This window comes from Coccinella septempunctata, chromosome 8 (genome assembly GCF_907165205.1).
Source record: "Coccinella septempunctata chromosome 8, icCocSept1.1, whole genome shotgun sequence".
NCBI lineage: Eukaryota > Metazoa > Arthropoda > Insecta > Coleoptera > Coccinellidae > Coccinella > Coccinella septempunctata.
Window position 1 is genome coordinate 20,011,346 of NC_058196.1, and position 18,701 is coordinate 20,030,046.

Sequence of the window (18,701 nt, forward strand, 5' to 3'; positions counted from 1 at the left end):
AATAACCCACAATAGACCAGACCTCATATTGCTCAATAAAAATGAGGACAGAGCACTATTCATCGACGTGGCGATTCTAAATAATAACAATCTTCTAGATAGACACACCCAAAAATTTTCAAAATACAGAGATCTCGAGGAACAAACCAGGAGACAGTGGAAGCTGAAAGATATAAAGACCTTCCCTATTGTCATTTCATCTACAGGCCTGATACCGAAGAAACTACCAGAGAACTTTAGGAAGGTGCAGTTGGACGAAAATATTCATAGAGTCATGCAGAAGACGGTGCTGCTGGAAAGGCGAGAACTGTAAGCAAGTATATGGGGAATGCAGAGGAACACCGTCTGCTTCGACAAGAATTGCGGGTGGAGCAGGAATCCAACCAACAGCAAGAAGCCGAGGAGTGGCCCGAACCCGACCGCCACCACGATCCCGAAAACCTGGAAAAGGCTCCAACAGAGCTTGACCCTTTTGATATCTGAGATATCTGGAATAAGTCAATTTTCCTCTGGAGAGGAGTGTGAAAGCCGCAAGGCTAAAGTCATATTAATTTATTGATCCTTCGAGACAAACCAATGTGTAGAATAGGTCATATAGAAAGAAAAAAAATACATTAGCTTATGAGTATGACTTCATTGAGGTAATCATTTACACTTCAATAAGATCTATTCAACATTAACTTCTTAACAGCTGTTTTGAATTTGCTGGAATCAAGAATCGAATATTGTGGGGCAGATGGTTATAAAGTTAAATGTATTGATAGGAAGGAGACTTCTCAAACCTAGTTTTTCTATGCTTAGGCACAAATAATGTTCTCCCACTTCTGGTGCTATAGTTATGAAAACTAGACAACTCTACAATACTTTTCACATTTTCTTTCACATGTAAGAGACACTTGGAAATGAAAATGGATGATACAGTTAGTATATTGTTTTTTATGAGTATGGTTCTACAAGACGAACGGGGAGGTATATTGAATATCATACGTAAAATACGTTTCTGTATTATGAAATCTCTTTCAATATTTGGACAGTTTCCTATAGTAGAATATTGTACGATAAGGAGCTGCAGACCAAGCTGAAAAAGATATTTATGAGTGATTCTAGGGGAAGTCAGTTTCTCACCCTATTTAAAGCGTAGTTAAATTTTTTGCATACAGAATCAGTGTGCAAACCCCATTTTGAATTATGGTCAAGGTGAATGCCAAGAAATTCCGTACCATTTTTAGATAAGATAACACTATTCAAATGGTGAAGCACCAACACACGATCGCGAGTCCCAATTGTGAAGTAAATACATTCGGTTTTATTTGTGTTTATCATTAAGTTATTTTTATGACACCAGGTCACGAAACTTTCTAATAGCTGTTGACATAAGGACTGAAGTACATCGAATTTGTAGCCGAAACCACTACCGAAACACCATCAGCAAAGAAACTCAACTGGTTTGCTAAATCAGAACAGATGAGCACGAGAAAAATACTCAACAAGGTACAAAGGCTTGCATCACTGGAGCTATAAGAAGGTGCCCAATCTCACTGTCTGACTTTCTGTACATCTAGTGATAGATGAAAGCCCATGAGGCTATCCTCAGAATATCTAGGGAAGGTACAGATATTGAGAGAATCAAAAGCCAGAGCAGGCTAAGCACCACTCTTATACACTACCCAGAATTTCAAAGTTAATAGTGGTCTACACCGTTTCAGATATCAATTCAAAAAGCGAAAAGGTATATCCTCAGAAACCTCTGAATTTCAAGGGATTTTTCATTGAAATTCAATTCAATTCGTTCGTCATCGAACCTTATAATTGAGAATATTTTCCTGTGAGGATTAATAAAATAAATAAGTAAATATTTACTATTTTTCACAAAAGGCAGACGAGTACCAATTCCAAATCCAAAGTGACGATAGGGACTAGAATAAGATGTGAAACAGGATCTAGCGAAATGAATAATTATCGCTTTACAAAGTTCGGAAAGCTTATAAAACATTTGGCATCTGTTGAAGTTTTGATGAGGAGAGGCGCGATGGGAGTTGATTTAAAATTTCATGGGTCTTCAAGGCACCCCGAATAAATTAAACAGAAACGCCAGAGAGTAGGAGTAATTTTCCTGGTCAGGATGAATCGCATACAAATCTATCGCCGAGACTGTTAAAACATCGATCACAAAGCGTACACGGAAAATGGGCAAATCAGATATTTATCACCCATATCAATAAGGATGAACGAATATTGAGGATTTCAAAGTTAACCAAAAAACTGCATCAGATGACTATCACCAACGATAAATAAATGTTTACCACTTCAAGTGTTTCGCTGGGCAATAGCTTCTTCATATGGGTGAAGGAGGATACTGTACCATACAATCTAACTTCATCTACCGCTGTGAGTTCACTCATGGATTTTCATTCAGTATCAGACACTTGTGTGGTGCATTCGTATATTTATTATTATTAAAGATGGTACAGAGTAGGGGCTATAAATTCAAATAAACATATTATATGATTACGAAATGTTGCACCAGGAAAAAAGCATATAAATATATATAAAAATTTAAAAAAAGGACAAGAGGAAAGAAAGAACAACATATTCACAATGCAATAACCTCGGCAATAACATTTCGTGATGCCCACTCGCACATTGAAGGCAGTTTAGCCTAGCACAGCACAGCGGAGTAACTACATAGGAAAACTATTCCTGTGCTCTGCCTGAACGATGCCCGCATATTGAGTGTAGCGTAGCCTAGCAAAGCAAAGGGGAAGTACCATGGAATGCGCAAATATTGCCTGTAGATAGTTAGTTGTTTCTGTGTCCTTAGTTAGTTTCTAACAAAAATGTGGATCCAGCCGATCAGCTGAACCTACTTTTGGATTCGAAATCAAATTCAGAAAATGGAAATATTTTGTTTTTATATAGTTTGTCCAAATTTTTGCTAATCTCCTCCCAGATTACATCTTTGTGCTTGGTATACGCATGTAGTCGTTGTTACTCGTATCGTAAAGTTTCATAAAATTTAACGGTTACATTTAAAACAACGTGGTCACTCTGCAGAGGAAACTGTGCGAACTCCACAACTGACGCAGGGTAGACAGAGTACCTACTCTGTTACTACGTCGCGTAGGCATCTGCACTGCTACCTCCAATATGCGGCGTTCTATTTAATTGCATTTGTTACAAAATCCTCTTCTAGGCTAGGCTCTGCTGTACTGTGCTGGACTGCCCTCAATGTGCGGCTAGCCTTAAACTGTTCAAGTAATCGAAGATGAAATTTTTTTGTATTTTGACGAAAAATCTCTCACTTATGGATCTAAATACTAAATGTATTTCCCCTTAAATTATTTCGATTGATCACAAACAAATTGCTGAGGTAACAACCGAAGAGACCATGTAACGACATATGATATTGTGAGAAGGACTTCTTTCTTCTTCAGGTCATACTCAGAAACTTCATGTCTTCTCATATAAATTGAGTCTTTGTTTATAGTCTAAGATACGATATAAGAAATATATTCCCTAATCTGTTATTTGATAATGACAAATGTTATAAGTAAGACAATATGTGCATTGATAGATCGCAAATGGGTTGCCTAGTTAAATCAGGGGCCAATAGTGTTAAATAATGTTAACTTTCATCAACTTTTTTTGATCTACTACCCTCATTTGTTATTTATGAAAATCCAGCATAAGTCGACAGAATATTACAAGAGGAATCAAGAAAACATGTGTTGCCTAGTTTTCCCTTGGTACTCCGATGAGGTTGCCTTTTCAATTCCAGCATTCAATCAATGAAGCACCCTCCTAATATCGGTAAAATCGTCTTTCTGAACTCTGTCGATTTCCTTGCTAGTATTTAAACCTTAACATATAAAGTCTAGGCAACCATGGATTTGCCCCACTTTTGACCAGGCAACCTAATACTATGAGATATGGAATGAAGTAACCTTTCATTTAAAAAAAATCCAATTAAATAACTGATGAGGGTATATAACTGACGGTTGTCTACCTCTTTGTAACCGGCAACCTCATAGGTGTACAAAGGGAAAACTAGGGGACCCATGTTTTCTTGATTCCTCTTGTAATATTCTGTCGACTTATGCTGGATTTTCATAAATAACAAATGAGGGTAGTAGATCAAAAAAAGTTGATGAAAGTTAATATTATTTAACACTATTGGCCCCTGATTTAGCTAGGCAACCCATTTGCGATCTATCAATGCACATATTGTCTAACTTATAACATTTGTCATCATCAAATAACAGATGAGGGTATATATTTCTTAAATCGAATCTCGCACTATTACTGTTTGTCCTCCATCACCTTAATTCGAAACCTGTCATTGCAAGTCCTGTTTTGTACTGAATAGTGCGGTGCTTCTCTCGAATGAGCCTGTGGTTAAATCACATCTACCGCCACTCAAGCACTCTGTTATTGCAACATATCGGGCAAACGAAACTTCTCTGAGAGTTGGCAAATTGATTCCTCAGTGTATGACCCGAAGCTTCATCGCGTAACAACCAAATCAACACTAATCTCACCATATTCGACAACCTAATTCTCATTCGACTTTCTCCCCAAGTTACGGACGCAATTTGCCTCAGCGCTTCGCGCTATTTGCCTTTCAGTAGGAGTGTTTGTGTGTACAAGACAAGTTGAAACACAAGAACTCCGTCCACATAAGATTGACATTTAATATGTCGCAATATGATATTTGCCCGCCTGACGTTGAACATGAGCTTCGAAATTATATGTCGAGATCATTTGATGGAGGTCGCACAAACTGAATAACAAGAGGATGTTGGATCCGTTTTCGTATCTTCTGTTTGTCGTGTCAAGAGAAGCCCTAAAATAGGCATTGAAATGAATTTATGAACGGCTGACACGCCGATGACACAAACCCAGATTTTTTGCTTTCGATATTGATAAGGAGACCCATATTGTAGATCAGTTGTTTGACAACTTTCACTCCCTTTATCTCGTACACTAGCAATATTTGTATAACGCAAGTTTAGCTCAATCCTGGACAAGAATGTGATAACAAATTATGCAAGAAGACCAAGTTATGCATCTGTTGACCTTTTCAAGAAACTTCTCAAAGGTTTGAGAAGTTATTAGCTACTTTCAAGGTGGGAGTGACTGAGGAGACATTCAGAAAAATGTATGTAGATTTTAACTGAAAAATAAGTCAATTTTATTTTTAAATTTAAAATTTGTGATATACGGAATGTATCTTTTTGTTATCTCTGAAAACAACTGTAAGTGCGTAAGGGCGTCCTTGTATGAATGGATAATCCTTCAACCCCTAAAATATATATCAGGGTATTCTATGAATGTGCTCAATAGTTCTTAGGTGTTTCAAGATTATCCATCCATTCTGGGACCCGGTAGGTATATCATATTTTTTGACGAAAAAACTGGCCTTGACGTATGACCACCCTGCTCGATGGTTGTTAACAGATGACTGCTTGTATCTCGACAAGAAGGTCGGAAACACGAAAAGGGAGGAGCTTACGAGTGAGATCTGGCGTTGGCAAACATTTTAGGGTTCGAAACTTGGTAATTATTCATTCGTGTCAAGGCCTCTTCTTCAACATTTCGTGTGTATCTGATAATCTGAAGAAATCTTTTTGCTTAGCCGTATATACAAGGTCTCTGACTAGTACAAATATACTGCTCCACAAGAGTTAGGGATATCGCATTCAATCGTTTTTAAAAGTAAGTAATCTTCGAGAAAATCGCTGTGAAATCATTTAAAACTCAATAACAACTTGAATCGATCCAATAAAAATCAGTATGAGACATTTCGTCAATCTGGTCGCCTTTTTTCCGAAGTTTGGTTCTTTGCATATGCTTCATGAATGTTCTTAATTTGAAATGAAGTCAGTTTATAAACGGCTTCGATTTGAAACGAGTTTTCTGAAAATGCCAAAACGTCTAATAGGGCTATCGGAATGCTACAGGGTGGCCTAACTCAGGTTGTTGTAGCGGAAAGGCTCCAAGTCAGCCAAAGTGTGATATCTCGACTTTGGAATAGGTTCAGGGAAACAGGTTCCGTGTTGGAAAGACCAAGGCTTGATGGGCGACGCAAAACAATACCTGCTCAGGATCGTTTCATCACCTCTTCGGCTAGATGAAACCTTACATCTACGAGTAGAATGCTTCGGAATACTCTTAAAATTGCAGATGGGATCCAAGTTTCCATCGAAACCAATCTAGATTCTAGACGTCCATTAAGAGGAGTTCCATTAACACGTGACCATAAGCGTCAAAGACTGAAATGGGCAACATACCAATTGGAACGATCAATGGCGTAGTGTCCTTTTCACTGATGAATCCAGATATGGACGATTTTCAGATTCTCGAAGAATAAGGGTATGGACAATTCCACGCATACCCCGTAATAGTCGCTATGTCCAAGAAGTCCATCCATTCCGAGGGGGTAATGTTATGATATGGGCCGGGATATGTTTCAACGGGCGCACAGATCTACACATTTGTCCTGGGAATATGACCGCCTTACACTATAGGGAGCATGTCATTGACAATGTTGTGCTAAATTTTCACGCTGCTATTGGTGAAACTTTTCAATTTCTAGACGATAACGCTAGACCGCACCGTGCAGCCATAGTTGAGAATGCGCGCGAAGAACTTGGTATTCCACATTTACCAATACCTCCGCACTCACCAGATTTGAATTGCATAGAACATGCATGGGATTAAAAGAAGTATCTACAGATTTCAAGCTGAAATTCCAATGAAGTATTAAAATGCACGGAATAGACACTCAGCGAATGGATTAATCATAGAATAAGATAGCGCTACTTCTGGCAGAAACTTGTCGTGGTGTCGTACGATATAGAAAAAGTGTTTTATGGCACTTGTTCTCGTAGTTTTTGTTTTGTTGTGCAAATTGATTTGTAAGTATAAATTTTATCAGAAGCTTCTTAGTTTTTGGGATATTTTATAGAGAAGTGTTGAATCTTGAACGAAAGAAAGGTGTTGAGATGGAGTTTCACAGTTTAGTTTCTTTTTTTTTGTATGTTCATTCTTAATTTGAATAAGACAAAATGAAGTGTATGCTTGGCTTTCCTGAAGACCCAAATTTGAGGATGATGTGGTTTGATTACATAAGAAGTGAATCGTTGGTAAAACGTGGAAACACTTCAAATATTATTGCTATCGATTTTATGTCCGATAAAATTGTGTAAACAACGTTGAACAAAAAAAAAAACGATGTGGTAGCAAGCAACTTTGGATATATTTTCGGGAATAATTCAGAGGACTTTTATCGGTGAGTTTCTTAATGAGGCAAATGAAACATTCGATACATTTTCAAGATATAATGAAACAAGGGCAAGCCCGGAAATAATTCAATAACTTCACCAAATGAATGCTTCATCGAATCCGAGATCGAATTATTTCCGAGAAACAGCACCACTTACATTTAATTTTCCTTATGGAACATATGCTCGAAGTAAAGCGTGGTACACTTCCATTTGGAAATGTTATAGAATTACTCTCTAGAAAATATTTCCATTCTTGATAACCTCTGGAGGCCTAACAAACTATGAGAGGGATGTCACTTAGTTTTTTTTTTTTTTCATGAAGCACATCTCAAAGTTATAAGGTTGAGTTTCCCCAAGAAAATAAACCACCTAACTAGATTTTCAAGGCAAGAGAGAATAAATCAAGGGGTTGATGATATTGGGATAGAATTGATTGATTTGAACAATATTTTGCGCGAGATACTTGGGTAAAACTGTGAATATACGGTGCGATTCTCTTATTCTCGGACAGGTCGATTAGTATTTTAAATTGCGCTCTTTTAGGACTGCGGAAATGTTATACAGCGTGTCCCAAGTTTGAGATATAAAGTTATCGATAACTTTCGCGAACGGCAATCCTAATTTATCATTACCATTTTTGAAGAGTATATCAAGTTAAACATATGTTGCAAATGGTGAATTATTATTCCTTTTCGTTATAAAAAAAATTTTGCCCACTCCGTACGTGAATTTCACGCTAAAATAATTTTGCCGAGATTTTCGCACTTTCTATACGTAATATTAATAAGGCAACGCCGCAGTTTTTCCCGAGAAAGATTTAATCTCTCTCCATTAATCTAAATATGATATCATAACCCAAAAGTGGTTGTCGTCGAGTTCCATCCACCTGGAATTTATTTATGGTACAAGGAATACCAACAGGATTTACTCGTCAATAGTATTCACAAATTAACCTAAAAATCAAAATGACCGGGAACAAAAAAACTAATAAATTTCATTAAAAAAAAGTTGGATGTTTTAGTATTATAAATTTTAGAATATACAGGGTGGGCAAAATTCGTTGTTTCAGTAGAGGGGATAACGAATGATGATAAATTTCCGACCTCTTTTTCAGAGAAACGAAGAATGGTGGAAACCGTAGCCGACTTCGATTCTTCTTTTTTGAGTTATTAGCAAAAAATGAGATTTTGACGATTTCGAAAAGTTCTCATAACTTTTTTGTCTTTGAATTTACAGATATGAAACTTGGACCTTCTACATGCACTTTTTTACGTAGAATCCACTGACGACCTAAAAATATTTTTTCATTTCGAATCATTAGGCGAACTTATGTTTTTTAAATGCACACTTTCATTGAATTTGTTATTTTGAATTGGAAAAAATCTTTTGTCAGTTGATTTTACGTATAAAAATGCCTGAGAAGGTTCAAATTTCAGATTTGTAATTTCAATGACAAAAAGTTATGGGAACTATTCGAAATCGTCAGAATCTAATTTTTTGCTAATAACTCAAAAACGAAAAATCGTAGAAGGCTACGGTTTGCACAATTTCTTGATTTTCTGAAAAAGAGCTCGGAAATGTGTCAACCGATATTTCTGGCTCTAATAGTTCTAGAGACCCCCTCAATAGACCATTTTGCCCACCCTGTATATCATTGAGATATCAGAATATACAATATTTTTTCATTTCAACATATACAGTTATTGTGTTTTATCTGCATTCAGATATGAAAATTCCGATTTAAGAAGTGTTTCTTCACAAATATCGAACGCCACTAAGTATAACAATTTGGCAACAGCCATCGAGTCAATAATTGTCGTCAAAGTCACTATAGACTTAAAAATTATTAACTGTGGTGGTCACATTTGACAAGAAAAACAAACAATTATAGAAAATTACAGAATTTTATATTTTCTTGATCAATTTCATTGTTGACAAATTAAAAGAAATTATTGAGTTCAGTGAAATCATTCTACGTGATAAAAAATTTTAAATATCGAAATCCTTACTACGGTTCGAAGGATCTATGAAAGTTGAGTCGATTATTTTGTTGTGTATAACGAATTGAAAAAAAGTTTCTATAACTAATTTTTTCGTCGCCCAAAACAAAAAATGACATACTACACAGGCCAACAAAATGAAAAAAAAAATTGGTGCCGGAAATCTAACATCTGATTTTAGATGTTTTTAATGTGCTGATTCCAAAAATGCCACCAGATTTTTTCTATCAGCTCTAGTTTCTGAGATACACGTTACAGGTTAAATGGTATAAATTTTTTTCTGATGAAGGACATTATTGACAGTTCAAAACGTAGTTTAAAATGTGTTCTTTTACATAACGGTAACAAATATAGCTCAATTCCTATTGGTCATTCTACTACCATGAAGGAAGAATATGAAACAATAGCATTAGTTTTGAGAAAAATTAAATACGAAGAACATCAGTGGTCAATTTGTGTTGATTTAAAAATGATTAACTTCCTCCTTGGACAGCAGAGTGGTTATACAAAATATCCTTGTTTTTTGTGCCTTTGGGACAGCAGAGCTAAAAATGAGCACTGGGTTAACAAAAATTGGCCTTCAAGAGATGTCATGATTCAAGGAATACAAAACGTGATCAACGAACCTTTGGTTTCGAGGGAAAAAATCTTACTTCCGCCCTTGCATATCAAGCTAGGCCTAATGAAGCAATTTGTGAAGGCTTCAAATCGAGATGTAAATTGTTTTGGGTATTTGTCACGTGAATTTCCTGGCATTAGCACGGAAAAACTAAAAGCTGGTATATTTGATGGTCCTCAAATAAGGCAACTTGTTGAAGATCCACAATTCACCACATCAATGAACGAGACTGAATCTAACGCTTGGAGTTCATTTGTTCAAGTAGTACAAAATTTTCTTGGCAATCATAAAGCAGAGAATTACGTAGAATTAGTGGAAAATATGCTTTCAAATTTTAATATTCTCGGCTGTAACATGAGTATAAAAGTTCACTACATTCACAGCCACCTAGATCGTTTTCCAGAAAACTTAGGTCGGAGCGAAAAGTCGACTATTCTTGAAGGCCAGTAATTTTCGTCCCCATACACTTTTCGTCCGCTCTGTTGCTCGCTCACTTGCAGATGCGAGAGTGGCGCTTTAATCAATTTCGACAGCCAGGATTTGATAAAAACATAAGTGTCTATGACAATAAGTGTCATTTGCACTTGACAAATTAATTCTTTACGAAATCTGCTACATTTTATGAGTGAATTAACCCATAATAACCTAGTGTTACACATATGTAACGCAAATTTCACTGGCAAATCTATTTTATTTCTCAGTAACTGTAGCTTTTAGCGTTACATATATGTAACACCATTTTTCTCAAACAAAAACCATACAATTTTCAAACAGAAATTGAGTTGTTTTTGTCTTGTACACTCTATAAAGAATTTTTATTCAATTAGAATAGTGATCATAACTCAGGTTATTAAGGGTTAAGAACGCCTCGTCTATCAATTTGCAGGCCCGACTGTAATAGACAGTTTTTCGTCCTTGGTACATAAATGAGTAGCTATTAAATTAGAATTTAGAGTTTTAGGATTAGTGGAAAATAAAGTCGTGAAATACTGTATCTCGTTATTTTTCAAGAATAAATCAATAGCAGAATAAGGAGATACTTACTGGCTTGTTATTTTCCCCCGACCCAAGAAGGGGAGAATGTGCCTGAAACAAAAAAAAACCAATAAGATGCAAGTTCTACCAGATTGAATAAAAACACATAAATTCAGAACAAGAACAGAATGTCGTGCCGATGATATCCCCGTAACAAACATTAATTCTGGCAGCGTAATTCTCGAACATCAGCACTTGAAAGGCGCTGCTGACGTCTTTCGTCTTTCGAAGACGCCAAGATGCCAGATGCGGCCGCAACAACGAACATAAACGGGAAAAGAAGCATTTTTACATTCGTTCCGCGCGAACCACTCCAACTGAGGGAAAGTGAATCGGAAGCAGTTCGCTTTATGGGGCAGAATGCAAACAAACAAGTGAGACTCGGAGGGCTGTTTTCCAACTCGAATTCGCTTCTTTCAGATAATGTTTACTGATGCTCTTTGAAGATTTTCAATAAAGCGGAAACTCTTACATATGAAGGGAAAATCTCGGCGCATATTATGGAGTTTAGACTCGAGAGGCGGAAAAAGTTTCAATCAAGTAACTCGCGCCCCCTCTTTCGAAGGGTTGTTTTCTTTTAGGTCTGCTGATAGAAAAATAAAGGCCCATAAAGTCTCGAATCGTCGGTTTGTAAGGAAATTTATTCCAAAGACGGAATATCATAGTCACACCATTTGGGGTTATTTCTGCGCCCTTCGATATAAAATTCGTATGATTTGATGAAGGTCTGAGAGACATTTCGGTTTGTGGAAACATAAACTGAGGTTGTTATTTCTTAATTTACAACTCCGTTATATTAGTTCATTACTCGGAATCGTATAATGAATCGCAATCTAAAGGTGAAAGAGTTTTTGTTGAATGTCACCTGAGTATCTTGCACATTTTTCTTCAATAATTAACGGCTTCTATTTTTCGGATTCTGTAGGTAATAGATTTTGTGTTCGATTGTTGGAATTAAGAAACTGTATCTTGTTATTTTTGAAAGAGAACCATTTGAAAGAAATATACACAGTTTAATACTAAGTGACATAAGAAACAGAACACTCAGTATTAATGAATTTATTGGAGATAATTTTTAGGAATATATTTGTTAGGAAACAGTTTTTCGCTCTTTTCAAATTTCCATTCGAATTTTTATTTCATATACCTAGCGATATTCTTATCACGTAAATTGAAATTTTTCAATATGAGTCTGCAATTTTCTCGAATTCTTTTCTTGAGCTGATGTAGAATCAGAAGCTTGTGAAATATCAGGGAAAGATTTGACAAATGGGAGTTCATAGTTTTAGAAGTTTTCATATCACCCTATATCTCTGGAAGCAATATCCTTATGGGATATTTAAACCCCTAATCCTCATTCAGTTTGTGGAGTTCTATATCCACTGAGCAATTCTAGCAGTCCCTTTGTTATGTACAGTGTATAGGGTGGTCTAGATCCCAACCAAAAAATTTTAACCACGTATTATAGGTCAAAACTATAATAATCCTCCCGGACTAATAAGCCCTAGTTTGTCATATAAACACATGTCGAGAAATGCTTCCCCTCTGAGATACAGCTTGTTAAAATTATGTTTTCAGCAAAATGGTTCATGCTTCGAACATCTTTAAATTCGTATTTGAGTGTGGCTCCCTTTTGCAAAGATAGTTTTATTATTATGTACCATATCAAATTTTAGCGATTTCCTCCTGCCTCCTGCATGAGAATGAGTTTTATTCTTTACTCGGAAACAGTGCCTCGTACGTCAATAAGTCAAGAGATCGAATTTTCTTCAAATAAGTGAAGATTTCAAGAGTACTTTTTACTGTTGGAAAAACCAGTGGCATAACTTTTTTGTCTTAAAATATTGAATCTCGATGCAGTACGAACTCCAAGAGTAGAATTTAAAAAAATAATTTGATGCAAGAAGTGCTTGAAACCTATGTCCAAAATTACATAGGAATATTTTAACCAGTGTAAAAGTTAATAATGAAAAATATATTTTTTTTCTAATTTTAACACCCTGTATCTCGGCATTTTTCGACATACTTATGTTCATTTGACAAACTAGGGCTTATTTTTGACGAAGAAAACGTGGTTCAAATTTCTTGGTTAATATCTGGACCATCCTGTACAAAGAAACTAACGAAAATCTGTCTATTTTTCACAGAACAAAGGTATTTTTCTGCAGGGTGAATTCAATGGGTGATTAAATTAAGGAGAGGCTTTCATATAACTTCTTCTTCAACACCCTTTTTCCTTCAAGTTATGGGACTTTAAAATTAGGTAAAAAATTTGTTTTTTTTCAATATATCTACTTTGGAGGAATTTAAAAGAATGAAATTTTGCTGATAACTGATACCAATAATAAGGCAGTTCTTGAGTGTTTTTTTAACCTTTACAAGGGGCTGAAAAAAACTATAATATTTCGCATAAGAACTTTTTTAATACGCCCATATTCTCCTATTCAAAAAATTGAGTTAAAAATACATACTTAATTTGCAACTTTTTCATGTCTTGACTCCTCATCATTAAGTTGTTAGTTTGATCACAAAAAATAAAATACTGCTCAGACTGTTTTCCCATAAATTCACAGAGGCTATCATTTATTGAAAAAAAAATCAAGTGAGCTGCTGTCATATGACCAACTTTAGACAGTTTTATAATGACTTCAAACATTTTCAACAACTAAATTAAACTTTATTGAAAGAAGAGCTGCAAAGGAGGGAAAAGGGTGTTGAACAGAAAGTTATATGAAAGACCCCCCCTCAATTTTTGCTAAAAAAACACCCTTTGAAATCTTTCGCATCAATTCAAAAACGCCCTGTATAAATCACAGAGAAACCTCTAATCAATGGTTCAAAAACCGTGCAGTGCAGAGTTGCAAAACTCTGCACGGGAAACAACCCTACTACTACTGTACATGCAATAGGGTCAGGTGAATTGTTCAGTCCTTCATCAGCATTCCACGCAGCGATGAATAATTCAGACAATTCGTCAGATTGGTTCTAACCCAGGATCTGATATATGCGCGTTCCTTCGTCGATCTCGCGTCCATCTCCATACATCTTCCGTTGGAGATATGAGGGAGGTTAATTCCTACCGTTCCTATTTCAGCGGCCACAGGTGAAATATTGGCTGTGTTGCGTCTGAAATGCAACTACGGGGTGAATAAATCGTTCACGCCCTCTTTGTTCACCTGTAATTTATAACAGAACGTTTGTGTCACGACCCGTAACTTATCGATATCAAGTGAGGTGGAATTGTTCTTGCTGGGAGGAATAACGATTTTGGTCATTCGCTATGGTGTTGGACCTCAACCAAATCCCTTGAAGAGCTGGTCACTTTTGTCACATATACAGGCTGAGGCCCAGTTGCAGGAAAGTCCATTAAGATTTGATGTCCCATCAAAATTTTAAAACTGTCATTTTTGAAGGGAAAAATGGAGGATTAAGATTTTAATGAAGTATTAAATTTTAATGGACTTTCCTGCAACTGGACGTATGTCTAGGACTTGAACAAATATTTCAACAGTAGATGCTTGAAGTCAAAAGAAACACTTTTTTCTCATGTTATTTTTTTCGATTCGCATATTTTCATAAACATGCAACCCCTGGAATAACAATATTACATTACCATCAGAATATCTAGATAAATCTGTCACACTACACATCTGTGGATCTTTTAAACAGAATGTATTCAGCCAAAGTAACCAATTTTTCAAATTTCGCAGTTGCTTTAGAATTTTTTAACACCAAATTACTCGAAAACGACATATTATACAAGAAAATAATATGAAAAATACTTTAATTTTACAAAACGTTCAAATGTCCATTAGATAGCGTCCAACATTTCAATAAGAGTTGAATTCTTTGAATTTTTGGTATTTTATGGTAGGAAATGGTCATAATGAGAAAACTGGAAGACATGGGTGATATCTTGTCTTAAAAAAAAATCATGAAATGAACCTCGTAAAATATATTCCGGAATTCATTTAATTCGATGAAACCGTTTATGGTGAATCGGAAAGCGCTGTGGAAAATCATGGGACGCCTTGGAGTACCCGAAAGATTCTTAGCCGTGTGTAAAAGCCTCCATACCAAAAACACCGCTAGAATACAGCATAATGGCTCTACAACCTACCATTTCTCAACCAACTCTGAAATAAAACAAGAATGAGTGTTAGGGCCTTTACTGTTCAATATTTTCACTATAGCAGTCTCGATAATTGCTGACATGAGTATGCTTGCAAGAGGTGTTGGAATGAGATTCAGATTTGATGGAGGCATGTTTGACCTGAAGCACCTCAGAGCAAAAACCCGTACCAAGTTTATCACGGAACTTCAATATGCAGACAACTGCGTACTTATCGCTAGCAGCTCAGAGGATCTACAGATAATGTTAGACACCTATAAACATATATACGAAGCTTTAGGCCTTAGACTCAATATTGACAAAACCAAAATCCTGGTAAGTCCCCCAGAAAACCTTCAAACAGATATCAGCCTGGAGGATGAAACTCTAAAACAGGTCGAGCAGTTCAAATACTTGGGAAGCTTCATAAATAATAGGCCTAACCTTGACACGGAAATACACAACCGTATCAATTTGGCATCACGGGCATTCTGGAAGCTAAAGGACAGAGTATTTCAAAATCACGACAGCTGTTTATAAAGCAGTGGTCCTCCCAACGCTTCTTTACGAAAGCGAAAGCTGGATACCCTACACACATATTAAACAACCTGAACAAACGCAACAACGTCATCTAAGACAAATAATGCACATCAGATGGTTCCACAAAGTTTCGAATGCAGAAGTTTTGCAACGCGCGAGTTGTATAACAATTGAGACTCAAGTAACGAGGGCCCGACTCAGATGGAGAGGCCACATTCTGAGGATGCAAGACACAAGACTTCCCAAATTAGCTCTCTATGGCGTTTTCACAGAGGGAGCTCAAAAACCAGGAGGCCAGTATAAGCGGTTTGAGGATATACTGCATCAATCTTTTAAATCAGTTGATGCCAATCATAACTGGGAACAACTAGCGTTAGATAGATCAGAGTGGATGTCTTTGATCCACAGTTATAATGGAGACTCGAGAAGAATACAGGCCAGATCTGGTTGGTGACTATCCATGCCCGGTGTGTGGAAGGATCTGTAGATCGCGGCTGGGTCTCTTCAGTCACAGGAGGGCATAGAGTCGCAAGTAGCCCTAGGAAATTAGGGTTTGATAGCACCGATTTTTTTTCAATCTTTTTGTAGGTTTATTCTCGGTTACGAGATACAGCAATAAATGAATGAATGAATTATGGTTTTTCAACAGCCTGTTTCTTTCGAACCGATCAGATTCGGAAAAAATTGTATGGGAAAAAAGTGTTTTTTTTGACCTCAAGAATCTGCTGTTGATATATTTGTGCGTGTCAAAAACTCACCCTGCACAGACTGTAAGATGAGGTTAATTTTTAGCAAAAAGTAGAACTGGTCAAAATAAAGCGTTTCGTGAAAAATCACCTATAAAAAACTTCCAAAATTACAAAGTATAAAAAAAATTGAGAATGATTTCTTCGAGGATTTCTTATACGACCTTAGATAAAAAATATTCCACCTCAAAAATAAAATCATGACAACCGAAATGAAATACTGAACTTATATTCAACTCCATTGGCAAATACCATACAGTCTGCGTTCAAATTTTGGTCGGTCTGGTCAAATTAGCTCTATATCGACTTTTTAATTATCGAAATTAGGTACAGCCAGGATAATATAACAGAAACTCCCCTTCAAATGGTGAAATGCTGCTAAACACAGTCTCAATGAAACGCATTTCTACGTAGAAAAAAACCAGAAGCGTCAGGAAAAATTCCGCTCGACCCTTACAATTCAGAACTCAATTATTACAAATGAAATACAAGTCCAAAGAACAATTCTTCATGTCAGAGCGCTGACACGTCTCGCCGCAAAAAAAAAATTACCCGTTCGTTTCCCAGAAGCGAAGGACCCTTTTGTATACCTTTTTCCCCCAATCTTCCGCCAGTATTTGAATGATTGATGAACGCGGGTTTCCCAGGTCAACTCATTTCTCAATGATGAACGTATGGTTGTATAAATATTTTATAGCACTCGATGGTTCTGGATCGAGGAGCTGCAACTGAATTATGCACAGCTTGGGCTTCGCACGACCTGAAAACACGTACGCGTGAGTTATGGTGGATTCTTGACCCAACTCATGCATATTACCCTAACCTCTTATGTACCCATACTATATCATCGGCTTCTGAGGGCAGCTTCTGTTTATCCACTGGTTTTCCGATCGAGATTTTCCTCACCTTTTGTAGCATTCAACCAGACTATACCGGGTGACAATTTAAAAACTTGCCAGGCCAATTATGTCGCGACAAGGATGTTTTCAGAGAAAATGCTGGAACAGGTCAATTTTTATTCGGAGGGGGATATATTTCGAGAAGAATTGTAAGCCGAAAGCTCCTCAACCCTAGGTGTAGGGGCTATCACCCCTAAATTCTTGATATACAATAGGGGGTGAGATTTACCTCAATTGAAAGATCACTTGTCCCTCTACATGAATAGTATGATTCGCAAATTTTTATTTATTCCTTGAAGTATTTACAGGAGGTGACAATTTGAAAACTTGCCAGGCTAATTATGTCTCGACAAGGATGTTTTCAGAGTAAGTGTCGGAACAGGTCAACTTTTAAAGGGAGGGGGACATATTTTGAGCAAAATTGTAAGCCGAAATCTTCTCAACCCTAGGAGTAGGAGCTATCACCCCTAAATTCTCAATAGGAAATAGGGGTGAGCTGTACCTCAATTGAAAGATCACTTGACTCTCTACATGATTACTATGGTTTGCAAATTTTTATTGAGTCCTTGAAATAGTTACAATTACTGACAACTTGAAAACTTGCCAGGCCAGGATGTTTTAAGAGACAAAGCCGGAACAGAGTGGGAGACATATTTTGTGCAAAACTCAAACCTAGGTGTAGGGGCTATCACCCCTAAATTCCTCATAAGGAATAGAGGGTGAGCTAAACCTCAATTATTATAGAAGACAATATTTCCCTCTTCATAATACTGTTGTCTTCCAATTGAGATGTAGCTCACCTTCTATTCCCTACAAACCATGGTATTCATATAGAGGGTCAAGTGATCTGTCAATTGAGGTAAATCTCACCCCCAATTCCCTATTGAGAATTTAGGGGTGATAGCTCCTACTCCTAGAGTTGAGATGGTTTCGGCTTCCAATTCTGCTCAAAATATGTCTCCTACAAATAGAAATTTACCTGTTCCGGCGATAAAATTACTCACACTTTAAAAATTGTGCTAAGGAGCAAGATATGCCGCGCTTTGCATTTTGCACAAAAAATCTTCAAAAAGCCGTTTTTCATGTAGGTATTGTATCACATGCAAGCAAATGAATTTATTCTATACTTCATATGGGCAAAATTGGTGATATACCTGAATTACAACTTTTTCGACCCAACGAGATAGAGGGAAATGCATGGCACATACGGTAGTCTTTTTTGGAGAAATTAATAATGCAGCTATCTTCTTTTGTTGTCGAGTTATAGGCCAAAATTAAAATTTCAACTTTGGTCATTATTATTTTCTGTTTAAGCTAGGATGTTGAAATGAAAACATTATACAGACACTTTTTTGATAGGAATCCAGTGGCGTACTATGATTTTTTCCAACAGGTATATTTGCTGAGCTATAACATAAACATGTGTTTTTTCTTGTGAAAACAGTAGTTTGAAATGATTTAGAAA

General features: G+C 36.6%; 1 protein-coding gene across 8 annotated transcripts in view; it reads right to left on the reverse strand.

Moving 5' to 3' along the window:
- The window catches only part of LOC123319500 (disks large 1 tumor suppressor protein), a 693,102-nt gene that overhangs the window by 191,865 nt on the left and 482,536 nt on the right, over positions 1–18,701 (reverse strand). For all 8 annotated transcript variants that reach the window (XM_044906517.1, XM_044906515.1, XM_044906516.1 and 5 more), the window contains one exon: positions 10,950–10,991. In XM_044906517.1, coding sequence (XP_044762452.1) covers positions 10,950–10,991 — 42 coding nt within the window. The remainder of the gene's footprint in view (positions 1–10,949; positions 10,992–18,701) is intronic.